We start from the raw sequence: 17566 nt of genomic DNA, 5'->3' as shown, positions 1-17566 counted from the left end.
GCCATTCAACATAATTAAGTGGGGCTAGTTCAGAATTTCTAGCAACAGTACCCAAAAATTGAGTAAATTCATCGACTACTTCATCAGTAGATCCAACTGGTTGCCCATAAATATTCAAGATAAGGTAAGGGCGTTCCTCCCTAGGACGAGCATGAACCTTAACCAATTTTGTTGAACCTCGATGCTTCTTTTTTGCAGGAACTGTGAAGGAAAAAGTTGTAAGTTAATACAATGTTGTAACAAAAAGATTTATCAAATGACAAAAAAACTTTCCACAATCGAAAAAAAAAGTGTTGTACCTTCTTGTGGGCTTTTAGTTCTCAATCGAGAGTCCTCGTCTATCGCTTCAGTTATATCTTCAATTACATTGTTGCCATCATCTACAGGTTGTTCATTTACAATGTCATTTGCACTACTAGAGATCAACTGGCCTTCATATGCCACTTCAAGGTTGGAAGTACTGTTTGTTTCATTGTCTTCAATCATATTCTCTGATTGCTTTTTTCGTAGCTCACGAAAGGCAGTCAATGATCCAGGACGACAAAAAGTCTTTTGTTGATGTTTCTTTTGTGGCTAGAGAGCTTGTTTTCCTGATGGGTTATTTCCATTTTGGTGATCTCTTTTTTGAAACTTGCCTACTGAATTGACTGGAGGTAGCTCGGTATGGTTTTCCACACCATGTTTTGTGGTGTTTAGAACAAATGCAGCCATTGAGTCTGACTTGTTTGAAGAGCCCTGTGTTTAATTGCACATAAGAAAATATTAGAATATGAAGGCGACTGAATAAGAGCTGGTCCAAACACTAAGGCGACTGAATAAGACTGAAGATGACACATACATACCTTGCGAGAAGCCTTTTTGGTAGCAATATCCTTGACATGTGGCATATGTGAAAGCGGTGACATGCCTCTTGTTGACCCTCCACAAAATTTCCCACTCACAACAGCCTATAAAAATAGTTTTATTTATAATTTATATGGATAAATCAAACTAAGGGAGTTTATGACGGAATTACAATGTTACATAAGTAAAAAAAAAAGGGGGGGGGGGAGATGTCAAAAATAATCTGTATACATGTATTTATGAGACTAACCTTACGCTTGCTTGTTATAGTACCAGAGTCAATTTCATCCTGGTTACCCTCATATTCAGGTATGTACTCATCATCATTTTCATCATCTTCATCTGAAAACAAATTATTGTCATCCCATGTGCTGATAGCATTAAGGGCATATGAAAAGGCTCGAGATTTATCATAAATTTGTGATGCCAAAGTTCCTTTTCCAGAAGTTGCCATTATGTCCGCGTTATGCTTCAGCTGCTCTAGTCTTTGCCTTTCATAATCTGTTATCACTTTTTTTTTAGGGATGGATTTAGCCTTAATCCTCTTCATCTACACATATGAAAAAAAAATTATCTTATTAAAAAAATAATTAAACTTGTATGTTACAAGAGAAAAAAAAAAGAACAAGCCATAAGAAAAGGAAAAAACTAATAAAGTAATTTAATGTATCAATCAACATTGCATATAATAATTTTTTTTTAAAAAAAAACAAGACATAACATCCTACCATCAGAGAGTTCTGTAGGAAGGTTGTGAACAACATAAAACCAACCATTCTTGGTTAAGTCTTCCACATAGAAAACTTGTCGTGCCTGAGCCCACACCAATGGTTCTATTCTTATTAACCAAAATAAATTCATCATTCATTTCTGAGTAAAACCACACACATCTAAATAAGACAACGCTAAATTGGCCATGGTATGATAGCTCAATGATATCTTCTATTGAACCATAATAAGCAACACTTCCCATTATAGGATTTTGATCTTTGCTACTAGAAAAGCTAGGTGTTAGAGCGTTTAAAGTTACTCCATGGTTTTGTGATATAGAATTTGCATCACGCTTCATAGTGTGAAAGTGAAATCCATTCACAGAGTACCCAGTGTACCTTTTTGCCACATAAGAAGGACCTTTTGATAACCATTTCAAATGGTCTGGTACTACAGCACCTTGCTGAATCATGCAGGCAACTTTCTCCTTAAACCAAGCCATAAACTCCTTACTATGATTCTGAACAGTATCCCATTTTCGTTTCCTATGGGAGCTTAAAGTTGCCATGTGTTCACTGAAATATTAATAAAACTACACACATATTAGTATTGTAATTAATGATACGATGAAGATTGAGTCTATATATATGTAAATATGATATTGAGATTTTTTTATGAATAATTTTACCTGATGTATCTCTCAACTTCCTTGCAATCACAGTTGAATAACACGTATTGATGGGCTTGGTCCCATGTAATGTGATCAATCATAAATCCATATTGATTCTTCTTTGTGGGCTTTCCTTTCCCCCTAGTCGGTCGACCAATATTAGGAAGGAATGGTTGTGCGGTTTTTGACTTACCACTAGTTGAAGGAGTCTTTGGTCGATTTATGTATCTAGCACAAAATCGAAGACACTCTTTAGCCCAATATGCTTCTGCCATTGAGCCCTCAGGGCAAGCTTTGTTCCGAACATCATCCTTCAACTCATGAAGAAACCTCTCAATTGCATACATGCATCTATTACAAATAGGACCTCCAAGCCTGATTTCTTCCACCAAATGAACTGGTAAATGGACCATTACAGTGAAAAAAGCAGGTGGAAAAATCATTTCTAATTGACAAAGTGATTCAAATATCTGAGAATGAAGATTGTCAAGGTCTTTTGGGTCAATGGTTTTACCCCATATGCCTTTAAAAAACTGACAAAGTCTAATCAGCGGAGTTGCAACTTCCTTAGGTAAAGTTGCCTTTATTGCAATTGGAAGCAAGTAATGCATACAAAAATAAGCATCATGGCTCTTATATCCTGTTATCTTCCCCTCATTAACTTGCACACAACGAGCAATATTAGAAGCATACCCTTGAGGCAACTTTGCTTTTTTTTATGGTTCGGCAAAACAAGCGCTTCTTCTCTAATGTCATCCAGAAGCGTGACCTTGGGATCTCTTCACGAAGGTCATCTATTTCAATAGGCTGAAGTTCTGGCAAAATTTTAAGAACTTTGAGATCACGACGAGCACACACATTGTCCTTGGTTTTCTTAGATATATCTAACAATGTTCCAATGATATTATCAAATATATTTTTTTCTATGTGCATCACGTCAAGATTATGTCGATTTGTACAATGCTTCCAATAAGGAAGGCTAAACAAAATTGACAACTTTCTCCATGGAACATCATCATTGTGCTTTTTTTTTGTTCATCTTTCCAAAGTCATTGGGAAAATCTTGTAGTAAATCTTCAATTTCAGTACCTTTCAATCTAAAAGGTTCAGTTCTCTCCTCAATTTCTCCAAAAGTTCTCTTATCATGGCGCCAAGGGTGGGTTGAATCCAAAAATATACGATGATGCCAATAGCAAAATTTACGGCTATGGTCCAACCATTGTGATTCCGTATCATAATGGCAGCAAGGACAAGCCCTTTTCCCCTTTGTGCTCCAACCAGACAACATTGCATAAGCTGGAAAATCACTGATCGTAGACAATAAAGCTGCATGCATCATAAACCTCTTATCAGTTGAAGCATCATATGTTTCCAGCCCAACCTCCCATAGCTCTTTTAGATCTTTGATTAGCGGTTGTAGATAGATATCAATATCATTGCCTGGGGATGAAGGGCCAGGAATAAGTAATGTTAACATTAAAAACTCGTGATTTGTAACCAGCCAGGGAGGTAAGTTATAATTTACCAAGATAACTGGCCAGGTACTATGTACGATGCTCATCGTGTGAAATGGGTTAAATCCATCAGTAGCCATACATAGCCTAACATTACGTGGATCTTCAGAAAACTTTGGATACAACTTATCAAAGTCCTTCCATGCTTGACCATCAGCAGGATGTTGTAAAAGTCCATCAGTTTCACGTCCATTTGCGTGCCATGTCATGTACCTTGCTGTCTCTTGGCACATAAATAGCCTTTGCAACCTTTTCTTGATGGGAAAATATCTTAGAATTTTGGCAGGTGTTTTATGGGCCTTTTCATTTACCTGATCCTCGTCATTTGATTTCCATCTTGAAGTCTTACAAACATGGCAACTCGTTGCATTTTTATTTTCCTCCCAATACAACATGCAATCATTAGGGCATGCATCTATCTTCTCATAATCCAAGCCCAATACTTTTAAAGTATTTTTTGCATCATTAAAAGAAGAAGGTAGCTTTGCATCATCAGGCAATATATCCTTAAGAAACGCTAATAAAGCACCAACTGCAACATTGCTAACCTTATAATCACACTTGAAAATTAATAGTCGAATTGTAAAGGCAAGTTTTGTCATTTTCTTACAACCTGGATACAATTCTTGTTTCCCTTCTTCAATAAGTTTAAAAAACTTCTTTGCATCTTCATTTGGCCCCTCTTTGAAGGTATCACTTAACAAACCTTCTATGTCATCATTCACATCATTTATGTATTGGGGTACATCAGAATCAACTACTACATCTTTTCTTTCGATGTCCTCCCTTACATCTAACAATATGTCTGATCTAGGGACAAAACCGTTGCAAATCATATGCTCTTTAATAACATTCCTATTATGCCAATAACGATAGTGACAAATTTCACATGGACAACAAATTTGATCTCCTTGTGAGCTGGATGCAAAAGTCTTTTCTATATACTTATCAACTCCATTTTCATATTCATCACTCCATCTAGCAAATGTCCACCACTTTGTATTTACTTTATCCATTACTCTAGTTAAAGCCAAGAAAGAAAAAATAGATATTCTATTATTATATATAGCCAATTACAAAAATATAAATACAAAATTCACCCTACTAACGGTTATTTGCTTATCATTTTTTTATTCCAATAAATATATATTAAATATAATATAAATATTAAAAAAACAAGTGAGGGAGAACAACCACCAGAAACAATTGTATATGTAGAATCATGCAATACATGAAACAATAAGAGAAAGTCACACTATGATTATAAAAGTATAAGTCAAACAAGAAGTAAGAACTAAGAGTTGGTCCAAATACTAATGCATAATTTAATAAATCTAAAGTCAACTATTTAATTAAATACATAATTATGCATCTAATTCAACCACAACCCAATCCTTCATGCTAGAATCAATACATAGTATATATGAAACAATAACAATACTCACATGTTTACAAATAAAAGTAATATTGCATAAATGATTTGGAGAATGAATCACCAATGATACAAAATAAGGTTGCTAACCAAGACTAGTATAAGAGTATCCAATATTAACATGCAGATATATGCATAACCCAATTTCATGTCCTAAACATGATACTAATCACAAGATCAAATATATTCTATACTCCATACTATTACTCAATGGATTAAACTCAAACTATTAGATAGTTACCTAGGCCAACTGAGGGAGTGTAGTGCTGCAAATACCGAAACTGATGTACTGCTTTACTCCTAATAAAGTGAATAGAAAACATAAATTCAATATGCATACAATTTGTTTAAAAAAATTGTCAAATTAATATATAGAATCAATAAACACTCATCGTAATTTTCGTTATCCAATTCCCCTTCCACGCAAATCAATAGAAAAAAACCATCTCATGGGCATTCGTATCCTACTAGAGTTTAAAGTCTTGTCTAAACCATTTTAAAAGGAACAATAATAGGGAGGCAATAAAAATAAAATAGAAGACATAACTTGGACACCATAATTAAAAAATATATAAACGAAAGTAATTGATAATTCAAATAATAATTCACCTTGAATGAATGAAATTTCTCATCCCTGATAATTTCAAATATACAGAGACTCTTTAATGCACACCAAACTTGATAATTTGTGAGGAAAGCATTTTGCTAAAAGAAAATAAGTCTCAAATTCCCAAAGAAAATTGCAAAATAGTACAACATCAATTTGTTCAAATGAGAATAAAAGATAAGATATTATCCCACAACCTCGTCAAGGTCAGAGTACATGGATTTAATAACTCCAAGTTTCAAAAATTGAGAATTGATTAAGAGTAGAAAAAATTGAGAATTGATTAAGTGTAGAAACATGCATATATACATATATAACAACAACTTGACAATTCTCAACTATTGAGGTCATAAATAAAAATATATATATATATAAAAATAAAAGCACAACAATAAGAACTAAAAAGCTCAACTTGAAGAGGCTCAAGTTTGAAGCCTACGCAAATCTTCAATACTAAAAAAAACCAGCCCACCATTATTTTTACTAAAATACAAACTCCACCTCTTGTATCTTTACAAAATCCTCAATTTAAAGGTTACTTTGACTATAATTCCCTAATTAATAGACCTCTAATCTACTATAATTTGGGTCAGATGTTCTTCTTATCAATAATTAAGTAATATAAAATAACAAGATTGTTTATACAGTAAAAAGAACAAAAGGTTGAAGATTTAGATAATTTTAATTAACAAAAACTTCAATCAATGAAAATTCTAGGTCAATTGAGCATGCAAATTTGCAAACAAAATATAATGTTAAAGAAAAATTGAAACCTGCATACTTAATTAGAAGCACAGTACAAAGAGAGTTTGAAATTACCTGATAATTAATCTCCAAATTGATGTCGGAGCGCCAATGTCGACTTCGTTCTGTATTGGGGGTTTTGAAAAGAGTTTGGTAATGGGAATTCTCTAGAATATATCTGAAGTTTTGTAAATGGGAAGTACTGTACTAGAGACTTAAGAATTTGAGACTAAAAGAAATGAGGGTTTTGAAATTTTGGGGAAAAAAAGCACACAAAAAGTCCGGGGTATAGCGCGCAACTCCAAAAATTTTATACTCCTATTTTATTTTATCAGCTCTTACCATCATATAATGCAACGGTTAAAGACCTAATGCCATGGCTAATTTTTAAACCGTTGCAAAAAACCGTAGCATTAGCCAAGATCGTTGCTACAAACAGTTGTATTATCTATAACCGTTGCAATAACTGTTGTATTAGCTTAGGTCGTTGCACTCAACCGTTGCAATACTCTTTAACCGTTGCTTAAGACCATTGCATTTGGTCGTTTATGTTGTAGTGATTAAAACATTGCTTAGCTTTAGATTTATTAGATTGTTAAATTTTTATTTAAAGTTAATTTATTTCAGCCTTATTAAATTCCATTAACAATGTAATTTTATTTTATTAATGAAATTTCAGCTTTCAATTAAATTGTTACTTTAAATTTATTTTATTAAAGCAATGAAAAACCGAAAAAAAATACCAGAAATTCTTCGAGTACGGAAGTCGAAAATTTGCCGAAAAACACCGAAATTCGCCCAGATTTTATTGCTGAGTTGGCGCCAGTAATTACAATTTGGCGTCAGCTATTGATGTTTGGCGCCAGCTATTGAGGTTTGGCGCCAGGCGCCAATACCATCGGCTGGCGCTAATTACCTATTGCTGGCGCCAGACTCTGTTCTGCGACGCCAATAGTTTTCCGACTTTTTGTTGACTTTTTGTTGATTCTGGAACGCGGAGATGTCGAATAATAAAGTGGCCGCACCCGTAAAGGGTTGCCTACGTATCCTTTCCTAAGGAATCAGGCCGAACGTAGCTCTCTTGAGTGTCCTACTCAAGTAATTATGGGTAGTATTTTTTAAGTTGGTCAAGATTGGTCATGTTTGAGAATTCATTGCCATCCATATCAGTTAATTTTGCTAAACCACCTGACAGGATTGTTTTGACAATGTAGGGGCCAGACCAATTAGGTCTAAACTTTCCCCTTGGATCTAAAACATTTTTCCTTAGCGCTTTTAATACCAAATCTCCTACTTTGATATTTCTTGTCTTGACCTTCTTATTAAAATGTCTAGCCATACGAGTTTTATAGCACTGAGTGTGATGTAGAGCTTCTAGTCGTTTTTCGTCGAGTAGGATCAATTCTTCATATCGTGCCCTAGTCCATTCGACTTCATCAAGTTTACTCTCTAGCGCAATGCGTAGAGATGGTATTTCTAGTTCGACAGGTTGTACGGCATCCATTCCATATACCAAAGAAAATGGTGTATTTCCTGTTGACGTACGGATTGACGTGCGATAACCCCACAGTGCAAAGTGAAGCTTGTCAGGCCAATCCTTATAATTTTCTGTCATTTTCTCGATGATAGTCTTTAAATTCTTATTAGCTGCCTCAACTGCTCCGTTTGCTTGAGGTCTATAAGGGGACGAATGATGATGTTGGATACCATATTTATGTAGCAATTCTTCACATTCGGCTTGAAAGTGAGTTCCATTGTCACTTATCATTTCATGTGGGACTCCATATCGACAAATGATATTTCTCTCGATAAAGAGTGCTACATGTTTTGCAGTGAGTTTAGCGTATGATTGCGCTTCAACCCACTTCGTAAAGTAATCAATTGCTACTAGAATAAATTCGTGGCCTCCTGTCCCTGGGGGAGTGATCTTGCCAATTATATCAATTCCCCATGTAGAAAATGGCCATGGTGATGTGTAGGTGTAGAGCAAAGATGGAGGAACGTGTTGTAAGTTGGCATAAATTTGACACTTAGGGCATCTTTTCACATATTGATGGCAGTCCCTATTCATGGTAGTCCAATAATACCCTTCTCGCATTATTTTCTGGACTAACATTTTGCCATTTACATGAGTTCCACAGATTCCTTCGTGGACTACTCTCATTATTCTTTGTGTATCCACCTTTCCTACACATAGGAGAGCTCGACCTTTAGGTACCCTTTTATGTAGCTCGTTGTCTATGAGTACATATTGAGAAGCCAAAAGTCTCAAGGCTCGTTTCGCTCTTTTGTCAGCGTGAGGAGGATATTCTCCATTGGTGACATAGTTGAGAATGTCTGTGTACCATGGTTCTTCTTCTTGTTCTTCATCTTCGTCTTGGACTGGGTCGTCGTCTTCTATAGCCTGTATATATGTTGGTTTGTGCCTTTTTTCGATAGTTAGAGGCATTTGCTCGATATCCGTGGGAATCCTAACCATTGAGGCTAATCTTGCCAAGGCATCAGCAAATTGGTTTTCTTCTCTAGGTAGATATGTGTATTCTACCTTCTCCAACTGATCGGTAAGAGTTTCCAGATAAGTTTGGTAAGGGGCTAGGCTTTCGCTCCTTACTTTCCACCTTTTAGATATTTGATTGATAATCAGAGAGGAATCTCCGAATATCCTTAACTTCTTTACTCCCAATGCCAGAGCTGTTTCAAGGCCTACCGCACATGCTTCATATTCAGCAGCATTGTTGGTAACGTCGAAATCAAGCTTTATTGAGATTGGGACGTGTTCTTCTTTAGGTGATACTAGTAGCACTCCGACACCACATCCCTTTTGGTTTGAGGCTCCGTCGAAATACAAGGTCCAAGTATCATCTTCGGTGACCATCAAATCTTCATCTGGAAATTCATTGTCTTGTATCGGTGTCGAGTCTTCTATTGGAAAGTCTGCCAGAAAGTCTGACACCACGGATCCTTTAATAGCTTTTTGTGGCATAAACCGCACATCGAACTGGGCTAAGTTGACTATCCATCTTGAAATACGTCCATTGAGTGTTGATTTCTCGAACAAGTATTTGAGTGGATCTAATCGGGATACTACGAAAACGGTATGCACCAACATGTAATGTCTCAACTTAGTTGTGGCCCACACCAAAGCGAGGCACAATTTCTCGAGTGGTGTATAGCGTGTTTCGTATTCGAGAATCTTCTTACTTAAGTAATAGATTGGATTCTCTTTGTTTTCTACCTCTTGTGCTAGCATGGCTCCCATTGTCTCTTTGGTAACCGTCAAATATATTCTAAGAGGTATTCCGGAAAGTGCTGGCGCTAATACGGGAGGTATACGAGATAGGCTTTGATCCTGTCAAAGGCTTTTTGACACTCATCATCCCATATTACTGGTACATTCTTCTTGAGCTTTTTGAAGATTGGTTCACATATCGTTGTCAGTTTTGATATGCACCTACTTATGTATTGCAACCGGCCAATAAATCCTCGAATCTGTTTCTCGGTCTTAGGCGGTGGCATCGACATGATTGCTTTAATATTGGTTGGGTCTATCTCTATTCCTCTAGAGCTTATGACGTATCCCAAGAGCTTGCCTGAGGTGACTCCAAAAGCACATTTTGATGGATTCAATCTCATATTGTATTTTCTTAGCCTTTCGAAAATTTTCCTTAAGGCTACTTGATGGCCTGGACGGTCCTTTGATTTCACAATCATGTCGTCGACATATACTTCAACTTCTTTGTGCATCATGTCGTGGAGTAAGGCAGTTGCTGCACGTTGGTAAGTAGCACCTGCGTTTTTCAACCCAAGTGGCATTACCGTGTAACAGTAAGTGCCCCACGGTGTGATAAAGGTTGTTTTCTCCATGTCTTCTTCTGTCATGAGAATCTGATTGTACCCTGCATATCCGTCCATGAATGAGAGAAGCGCGTGATTTGCCGTGTTGTCTACCAGAATATCGATGTGTGGCAAAGGGAAGTCGTCCTTTGGACTTGCCTTATTTAGATCTTGATAGTCGACACACATCCTTACCCTTCCGTATTTCTTTGGAACTGGGACGACGTTGGCGACCCATTCGGGGTATTTGGATACCTTGATGAAACCTGAAGTTATTTGTTTTTGAACTTCTTCTTTTATTTTAAGTGCTACGTCGGGTTTCATTCGACGCAACTTTTGTTTTACAGGTTTCATTCCTGGAATTAATGGTATAGTTTGTTGAGCTATTTCTCTGTTAATGCCTGGCATATCTTCATATGACCAAGCAAATACATCGATAAATTCTTTAAGCAAGTTAATTAAATCGGTTCTTTCTTGTTTATTCAATGTTAATCCGATTTTAACTTCTCTTTTATGAGTTGAATCATTCGAGATGTCAACTGTTTCAGTCTCTTCAATTACTGGTGTTTTCTTTTCGAGTGTTTCCATTGCTTTAATAATTTCTTTATCTTTTTCATCGTTAGCTAAGCAATGTTCGTCATCTTGGGTTAAGGAAGAACACAAGGAGTAAGGAGAATGAGCGATATTATTATACTATGAGATCATTACATCAAAGAGTGATATGTCCTCAGGGACTGGATCACTAACTATCCTAGGAGAAGAAACAGGAAGGGGAGGCATCATAGCTAAAGACTTAGAAGATTCTAAAGGGAAAGACTCTGACTCAGACTCTGACTCTAACTCTGACGATTCTTCAAACATCGGCCCTTGTCCTGTCGTGATTGATATCTTCCTTCCACTCGGAGTAGTCACCTTGATAGTCTTGCGCCACCCTTGCAATAATCTTTCAGCTGGAGTAATTAGCTTTGAGGGGTCGAAGTTTTTGCTTTGTAGGACCGTTTGAATGAGTGAGGAGTTATCTTCCTCATAAGCTGGCTCATTCTTTTCTCGTCCAAACAGTAATCCCATGACGTTAAAGTCAAAGCATGGGGGTGCTTTCTCCTTATGGACGGGAGTTGGGATTTCATCAGTGAAGTAGCAATCCAAGAAAATCTCGAATCCTGGTTGCCGTATGCCATTTACAACAAATGGTTCGGGAAATTCATGGCATGGATAGTCCTCTCCTTCTTTTATAAACTGGCCATTAAGTGTAAGAGGGTACTGATCCATTGGAATTGCTTTCTTTTGAATGCGAGCGTCCCTACGTGCTTTCAACTTGTCCTGGGCTCGCTTGAGATCTTTCCGAGTCGGTTCGAAACCAAGTCCGAAAGTATCTAGTTTAGGGAGGCCAGGTGGCTCTATCGATTTTGCTATCCCCTTCTTCTTTCCTAAGGTCATCCCAGGGAAGTGTCCTTGTTTCTCCAGCATGGTGTTGATAATCATGTTGGAATGGGGGTCGTGGCAAAGAGATGTTCTTTCATCCTCTTGGATTAAGGAAACTTCTTCGTTAAAGCCCCATAGGTCTTCATCATCTTCGTCGTGCTCCACGTTGATGATTGGATTTTCTATTGATTTGATCCTCATCGGCGAAGCGTCAATAGTGATGGGGATTCCTCCAACTATAGCTTTCACTTGTTGGTGGAGAGATGAAGGGACGGCCTTTAGAACATAGAGCCAAGGGCGTCCTAACAACAGATTGAATGAGGCTTTGATGTCTACCACTTGAAAGGTAGTAGCATGCTCTATTGCTCCTGCCGTCACATTTAGGGTTATTTTGCCAAGAGCTTGACGCCGAGTATTATCGTAAGCTCTTATTCCTTGTGTGGACGGAGTTAAATCCTCATCCCTTATGCCGAGCATCCTCGCAGTCCTAAGAGGGCATACATTAATAGCCGATCCATTGTCTACAAGAGTCATGGGAACATTCATCCTTTTGCAGACTACCGTGAGGTTTAACGCCTTGTAGTGTTTGTCACCTTCTGGGGGTAGATCTTTGTCAGAGAAGGTGATTAGATTAATTGGAATAGGAAGGTCACTCGTGAGGAAGTTAGCTAGTCCCTCAGGAGTGGTGTCAGAATCTATCCCGATTTTATCAATGGCGTTCATCACAGCCAACCTATGTTCTCGAGATGTTGCCAGAAGTTTCCATACATTCATCTCAACTTTTGTCTTCTTGAATTGTTTAACGATGTCATTGTCTTCGATGATAGGTATGGGAACTTGTTGTACAGTAGGCATAGGTTGTGTTGAAACGGGAGGTTGCATTCTCCCGGATCTTGTGAGGACGTCTATTGATGAATCTTCTTCAGCCCAAATGTCGTCCGTGGTGTATAATACAGAAGGTGAAGGTCCTACTATGTCTTTTAGATAGACATATTCTTCATCACTGTCCCATACTCCATTAACAGTTATGTCCTCTTCTTGTTGAACTTGGACTAATTCCTTTTTATCAATCATTTTCTGCACCAAATCCTTGAATTTGAAGCAGTTTTCTAGGGTGTGCCCCCCTGACTGATGGTACTGACAGTAATATCTATCTGTCCTTTTTAATGATTCAAATGGTCTCGGTTCGAGAGGTTTGACCTTGCCACTCTCGGAGAGCATTTCAAACATTTGTGCATACCGGATCCCAATTGGAGTATAAACTTTATTCCTCTTCTTGGGTCTTTCGGTGACTTGTAAGGGAAAATACTTTGCCTCATAAGTCATTTTCACTGGTTTGAATTCTCTTTTAGGTTCTTCCTTTGGGCATGGAAGTTCATCATATTTCTTGTGAAGTTCGTTTATAATTTTGAGAGTTTCACGTAACAGTTGCGATGTCTCCCTCATAAACAGTGTGAGCAATCGTATGTCTACCTCATTTGCTGGTTCTAGAAGGTTATCTTTGGCATCGAAAAAGATCTCTTCTTCTTTTTCCTCGACATTGGTTGCCTTGACAGGCTTAATGAGAGATGAGGGGTCAACTTCGCTTTCTTCATCGGAGATGGCCAAAGTATGAGCTAGAGGTGCATTGTCAATACTCGGCTTCTTACTGGCAGGGGGCAACGGCAGCTTGTTACTGTCAATTAGGTCTTGAATGGCTTCCTTAAGCTTCCAACAACTTTCAGTAGAATGACCCCTACCTTGGTGATATTTGCAATGCGCCTTGGGGTTCCAGTTAGGCGACCTCTTCTCAACTGGTGAATCTCAAAATGGTCCAATGGGAGTTATAAGACCTTTTGCATTTAATCGATCAAATGCGGTGTCATAACTCATGCCAATAGGAGTGAAGTTTTTCCTAAATGGTTTCTTTTGTCCTTGGTTGTTCATGGCGAGGACTTCTCCTAGATTAAAGGTGCTAACATTATTTGAGTGGGCGGTTTTGGAAGAAGAAGGATTGTCGTTCTTCTTTCCTTTCCAGCCACTGTTGGAGTTATTGTTGGCAGCTTTAGATTTAGCCAAGTCATCTTCAATACTGATCCCAATATCATAAACAGCCTTAAAGGTATGAAGGTTATTTTGATATTTAAGATGTTTTGAATATTTTTCTTGGAGGTTTTTAATGAACAGTCTCACAGACTCTTTTTCACTTGGTACCTCGATCATTTTAGCTGAGGTTTCTCTCCACTTGTTAAAGAAAGCAGTGAAGCCTTCATTCTCCTTCTGTTTGAAGATTTCAAGTTCTCTATGGTCAGTTTCGACTTGAATGTTGCACTTGTACCTATCAACGAAAGCGTTTGCTATGGATTCCCAGGTAGAGGTCTTTTCTTTTTCAAGAGAAAAGAACCATTGTTGGCAAACGGTCTCGAGAGATAGCGAGAACAGGGAAGGGAAGACTTTCTTATCGATACCCTTGATACTCATTATTGTTTCAAATGCTCTTAGATGGAAGTAGGGGTTGTCGATTGCCCTAAATTTAGGGATGTCGTTGGCACTGAACTTCTACGGAAGAAGATCTTTATCCACCGAGACCCCTTGGGATGTGAGTTCTTGAAACTTGTAGTCGCTGGACAACTTGCTTAGGCTCTCTTGCATGAGGTCTATTTGTTGTTGCTTCGCGGGATCCTCGATCTTAAGTGCGAGAAGCTTCAGTGTCTCAGTTACAGTAGCCAGTTGGTTCTTGAGATCATTGACTTCTTCTTAAGTTGCCATTATGACTCTTGCTTTCCTCTTGCGGGCTATAGGTTTGTCGAAAAGTTGGACTTGTACGAAGAGGTTATCTTTGATTAATCGTCCTTCCTTTCTTGACCACGCGCTGTAAATTAAGTCAATTTGCATTTTAATTACTTGACTCGAATCAATTTGACTTTATGGTTTTTATTTTTTTTAAAAAAGTATGCATATTTTTAGGGAGAAAAGTATTTTAGGGAGCAAAGTATTATTATTTATTGGAGGATTAATATCCGACTTACCCCCCTAAAAAAAAATGACGAAAAAAGGCGCGCACACAAGACTCTCTTAATCATGGTCAAGACATGTGTATTGGTGTGTGTATTGAGTGTAAGTGACATGTTTGGACCCTTGTGTAAGACCATGGGACTTAGTGCCTAAACTCGAACATTAATTTAATTAAGCATCATTGTCGGCAAAATTAACCGAATTAAAATGGAAACTGACTAATTAGACATTGGGTGATGACTCGACAAATAATCCGAACTGTCGGCCAAGCGACAGGACTGGCGTTACAATATGGTGATTGGCGCCAGACGTTTTAGTAAATGTCTGGCGCTACACACCATACAGTGGTGCTACAGCTCAGACTTTGGCGCCAATATTGGAGCTTTGGTCTGGGACTGTTTTCGGTATTATTAGTCAACTGGGGTATGCCTAAAGTCGTACTAGGTCAATTCCGATTAAAAAAAAAAAGAAAAAAAAAACTTTATTGACTCAAATTAATTAATTAATTAATTAGTTAATTAGGCAAAGTTCTTTAAGTCATTAGTTTTAATCTTAACACAAATCAACAAACGGTTAAGAGGAGCATAGAATATATATACACAACAAATAATGCACAAGTAGTCAAGTAGGCACAATATGATGCAATGAGTTCGCAACCTAACCATGGCTCTAGTTCTCTAAAGTTCGGGATATGGTTTAGTCAAATAGGGTCCATGGTTAATTGTCCAGATGCACCGCGTAGAAGCCTAACCGTGAAGGGTTAACGCGTGTGGATAGGACACCGCGAGTTTTTAGAAAAAACTCACTTCCATGGTTTGGTGAACTCAACCTCTCAGATGTACCCTTTGTTGCCAGGAGCGTTCAATCGGGTAGATAGAGCATGAATTCCCAGAGGGTTATGTCCATATGTAGAACACATATGGGTTTCAGAAAAGTGAGAAAAAATTCAATCAGGAAGCAGGATCGAGCAAACAATACGAAAAACCGGTCGAAATTTGAACGCATATTTCTGGCTCGGTATTGGGGGAAATTGGTGCCAGCAAACAGAGACTGGCGCCAACTTTTAACTATAGCGCCTGGCGCCAATAATGGCGTCTGGCGCTACGACTAAAAGTTTGGCGCCAAGCTCTGGCCCCTGATGCTACTTCCCACATGCCTCAGCAGCTTTCTGTGCTCAATAAAATCATCCAGTTTCGCGCGGTGTTATTTCAGTCCTAGTTGTGAAAGACATTTCTCAAATTTCCTACGTGTAAAATCCTATGTTTTTGACTCATTACGGATGGTCTTTCCAATGAGAACCTTTTTATGCATATGACAATAATGTTAATCAAAATTACGCACATGAAATACTTAGAACTTTTCGAATCTCATCCACTCATTCTAAATCATTGCCGAAACAAATTCAGGAATTAAAATAGAAATCCTCCCCAGTGGAGTCACCAAAAACTGTAGGGAATAATTTCAAGCCTTTAAAATCCCACTAGCTTGAACCCCACTGTGATCATACACTAAAGTACGGTGGCGTCCAAAAGAGAAGAAGATAGAGCAAAAGAGTCGCCAACAAGTTTTTAAGGAACTTGTAAACCGTTCACGAGGTGAAGGTTACACCCCTTAACGATCCAAGAGATCGTCAACTCCATAAGGTCATGAACCAAATAAGGGTTCGGGGATGATGGTACAAATCCAACCTAAAAGAGATTGAACCTGCCCTAATAATAGGCCTCTACTTTATTCTGCTCGTATTCATGTGCGCTTTCTGATTAACATGCAATCAATAGGATTAACCCTAAACCTGTTTAGTCTATGTTGGTTGAATTTAATGCACAAATAAACTATTATTGGCGATCACTTAAATTATAATCACAATTAACCTAACAAGATTATTAATTATCTTATTAAGCGTGATTGCAAGTACCAAATTCCCTTTAACATGCAATAAAGGTGATCAAGCAATAACGATATAAAATATGATACATATCAAGCAACAAAAATAAATAATCAACATTATTAATAATAATAATATCAATCATAATCATAATCATGTTAAAGCATAGCAAGATCCTAGGCATGATACTAACAAGATTAATAACAAACCCTAGCATGTCACTAAACAATAAAAATCAAATCTTTAACCCTAACATGATACTAACATGAATTAACATTAGGAAGAACATAGGAAGCATCGTTCTTTTAATCATACTTAATATTAAAATTACCCTAGACATGATACTAGGAATATCATAATAACAATCTAAGCATGATTTCTACATCATAAATCAATTAAACCATTAAAGTACTTACTTTGATGCCTCGTACCTCTTCCTAATAACAAAATACACACGTTAGTAACTTCAAGGAAAATAATAATCAAACAATTAAATTAAATAATTGAAAGAGAGATTTGGGACCAAACCCTCAGAAATTAAAACCTTTCACGTCTAGGGTGAAGGCAACTTCGAATATGGCTAGGTGTATCAAGATCTTGTGAATGCGGAATTTTGTATTAAAAAGCAAGAAGGAATATTTATTCTAAAGAATTAATATATTGAAAATTGATGAATGAGATGAATGAAAAGAACAGAATTGATGAATGATTTGATTGAAGAGAGTTGATGATCGATTATGCTTGTTGATGAATGAAAACGGAGTTTTTGATACGATATTTATAGAGAAAATCATCCAAAAAAGATAATTTAACAAAACAGAGTCTGAAGATCGAAAAACAACCTTGGCGCCAGCCCTGGCTAGTTGGCGCCAGGACCAGTGGCTAGCGCCAGGCGCCAATGGCTAGCGTC

The 17566-nt window shown here is 37.5% G+C and overlaps 1 protein-coding gene across 1 annotated transcript; it reads right to left on the bottom strand.

The window, feature by feature from the left end:
• Window positions 1-1573: 1573 nt before the first annotated feature.
• LOC145557416 (uncharacterized) lies at window positions 1574-3701 on the bottom strand. Its single transcript, XM_081618598.1, has 4 exons — window positions 3314-3701; window positions 2918-3108; window positions 2243-2805; window positions 1574-2129 (listed from the first exon to the last, which is right to left on the bottom strand). The coding sequence occupies exons 1-4, from the start codon at window positions 3699-3701 to the stop codon at window positions 1574-1576; spliced, it is 1698 nt and encodes a 565-aa protein (XP_081474724.1).
• Window positions 3702-17566: the final 13865 nt, after the last annotated feature.

Source organism: Chenopodium album, chromosome 9, assembly GCF_948465745.1.
Source record: "Chenopodium album chromosome 9, dcCheAlbu1.1, whole genome shotgun sequence".
Classification (NCBI taxonomy): Eukaryota; Viridiplantae; Streptophyta; class Magnoliopsida; order Caryophyllales; family Amaranthaceae; genus Chenopodium; species Chenopodium album.
This window is presented reverse-complemented; position numbering and strand designations above follow the sequence as displayed.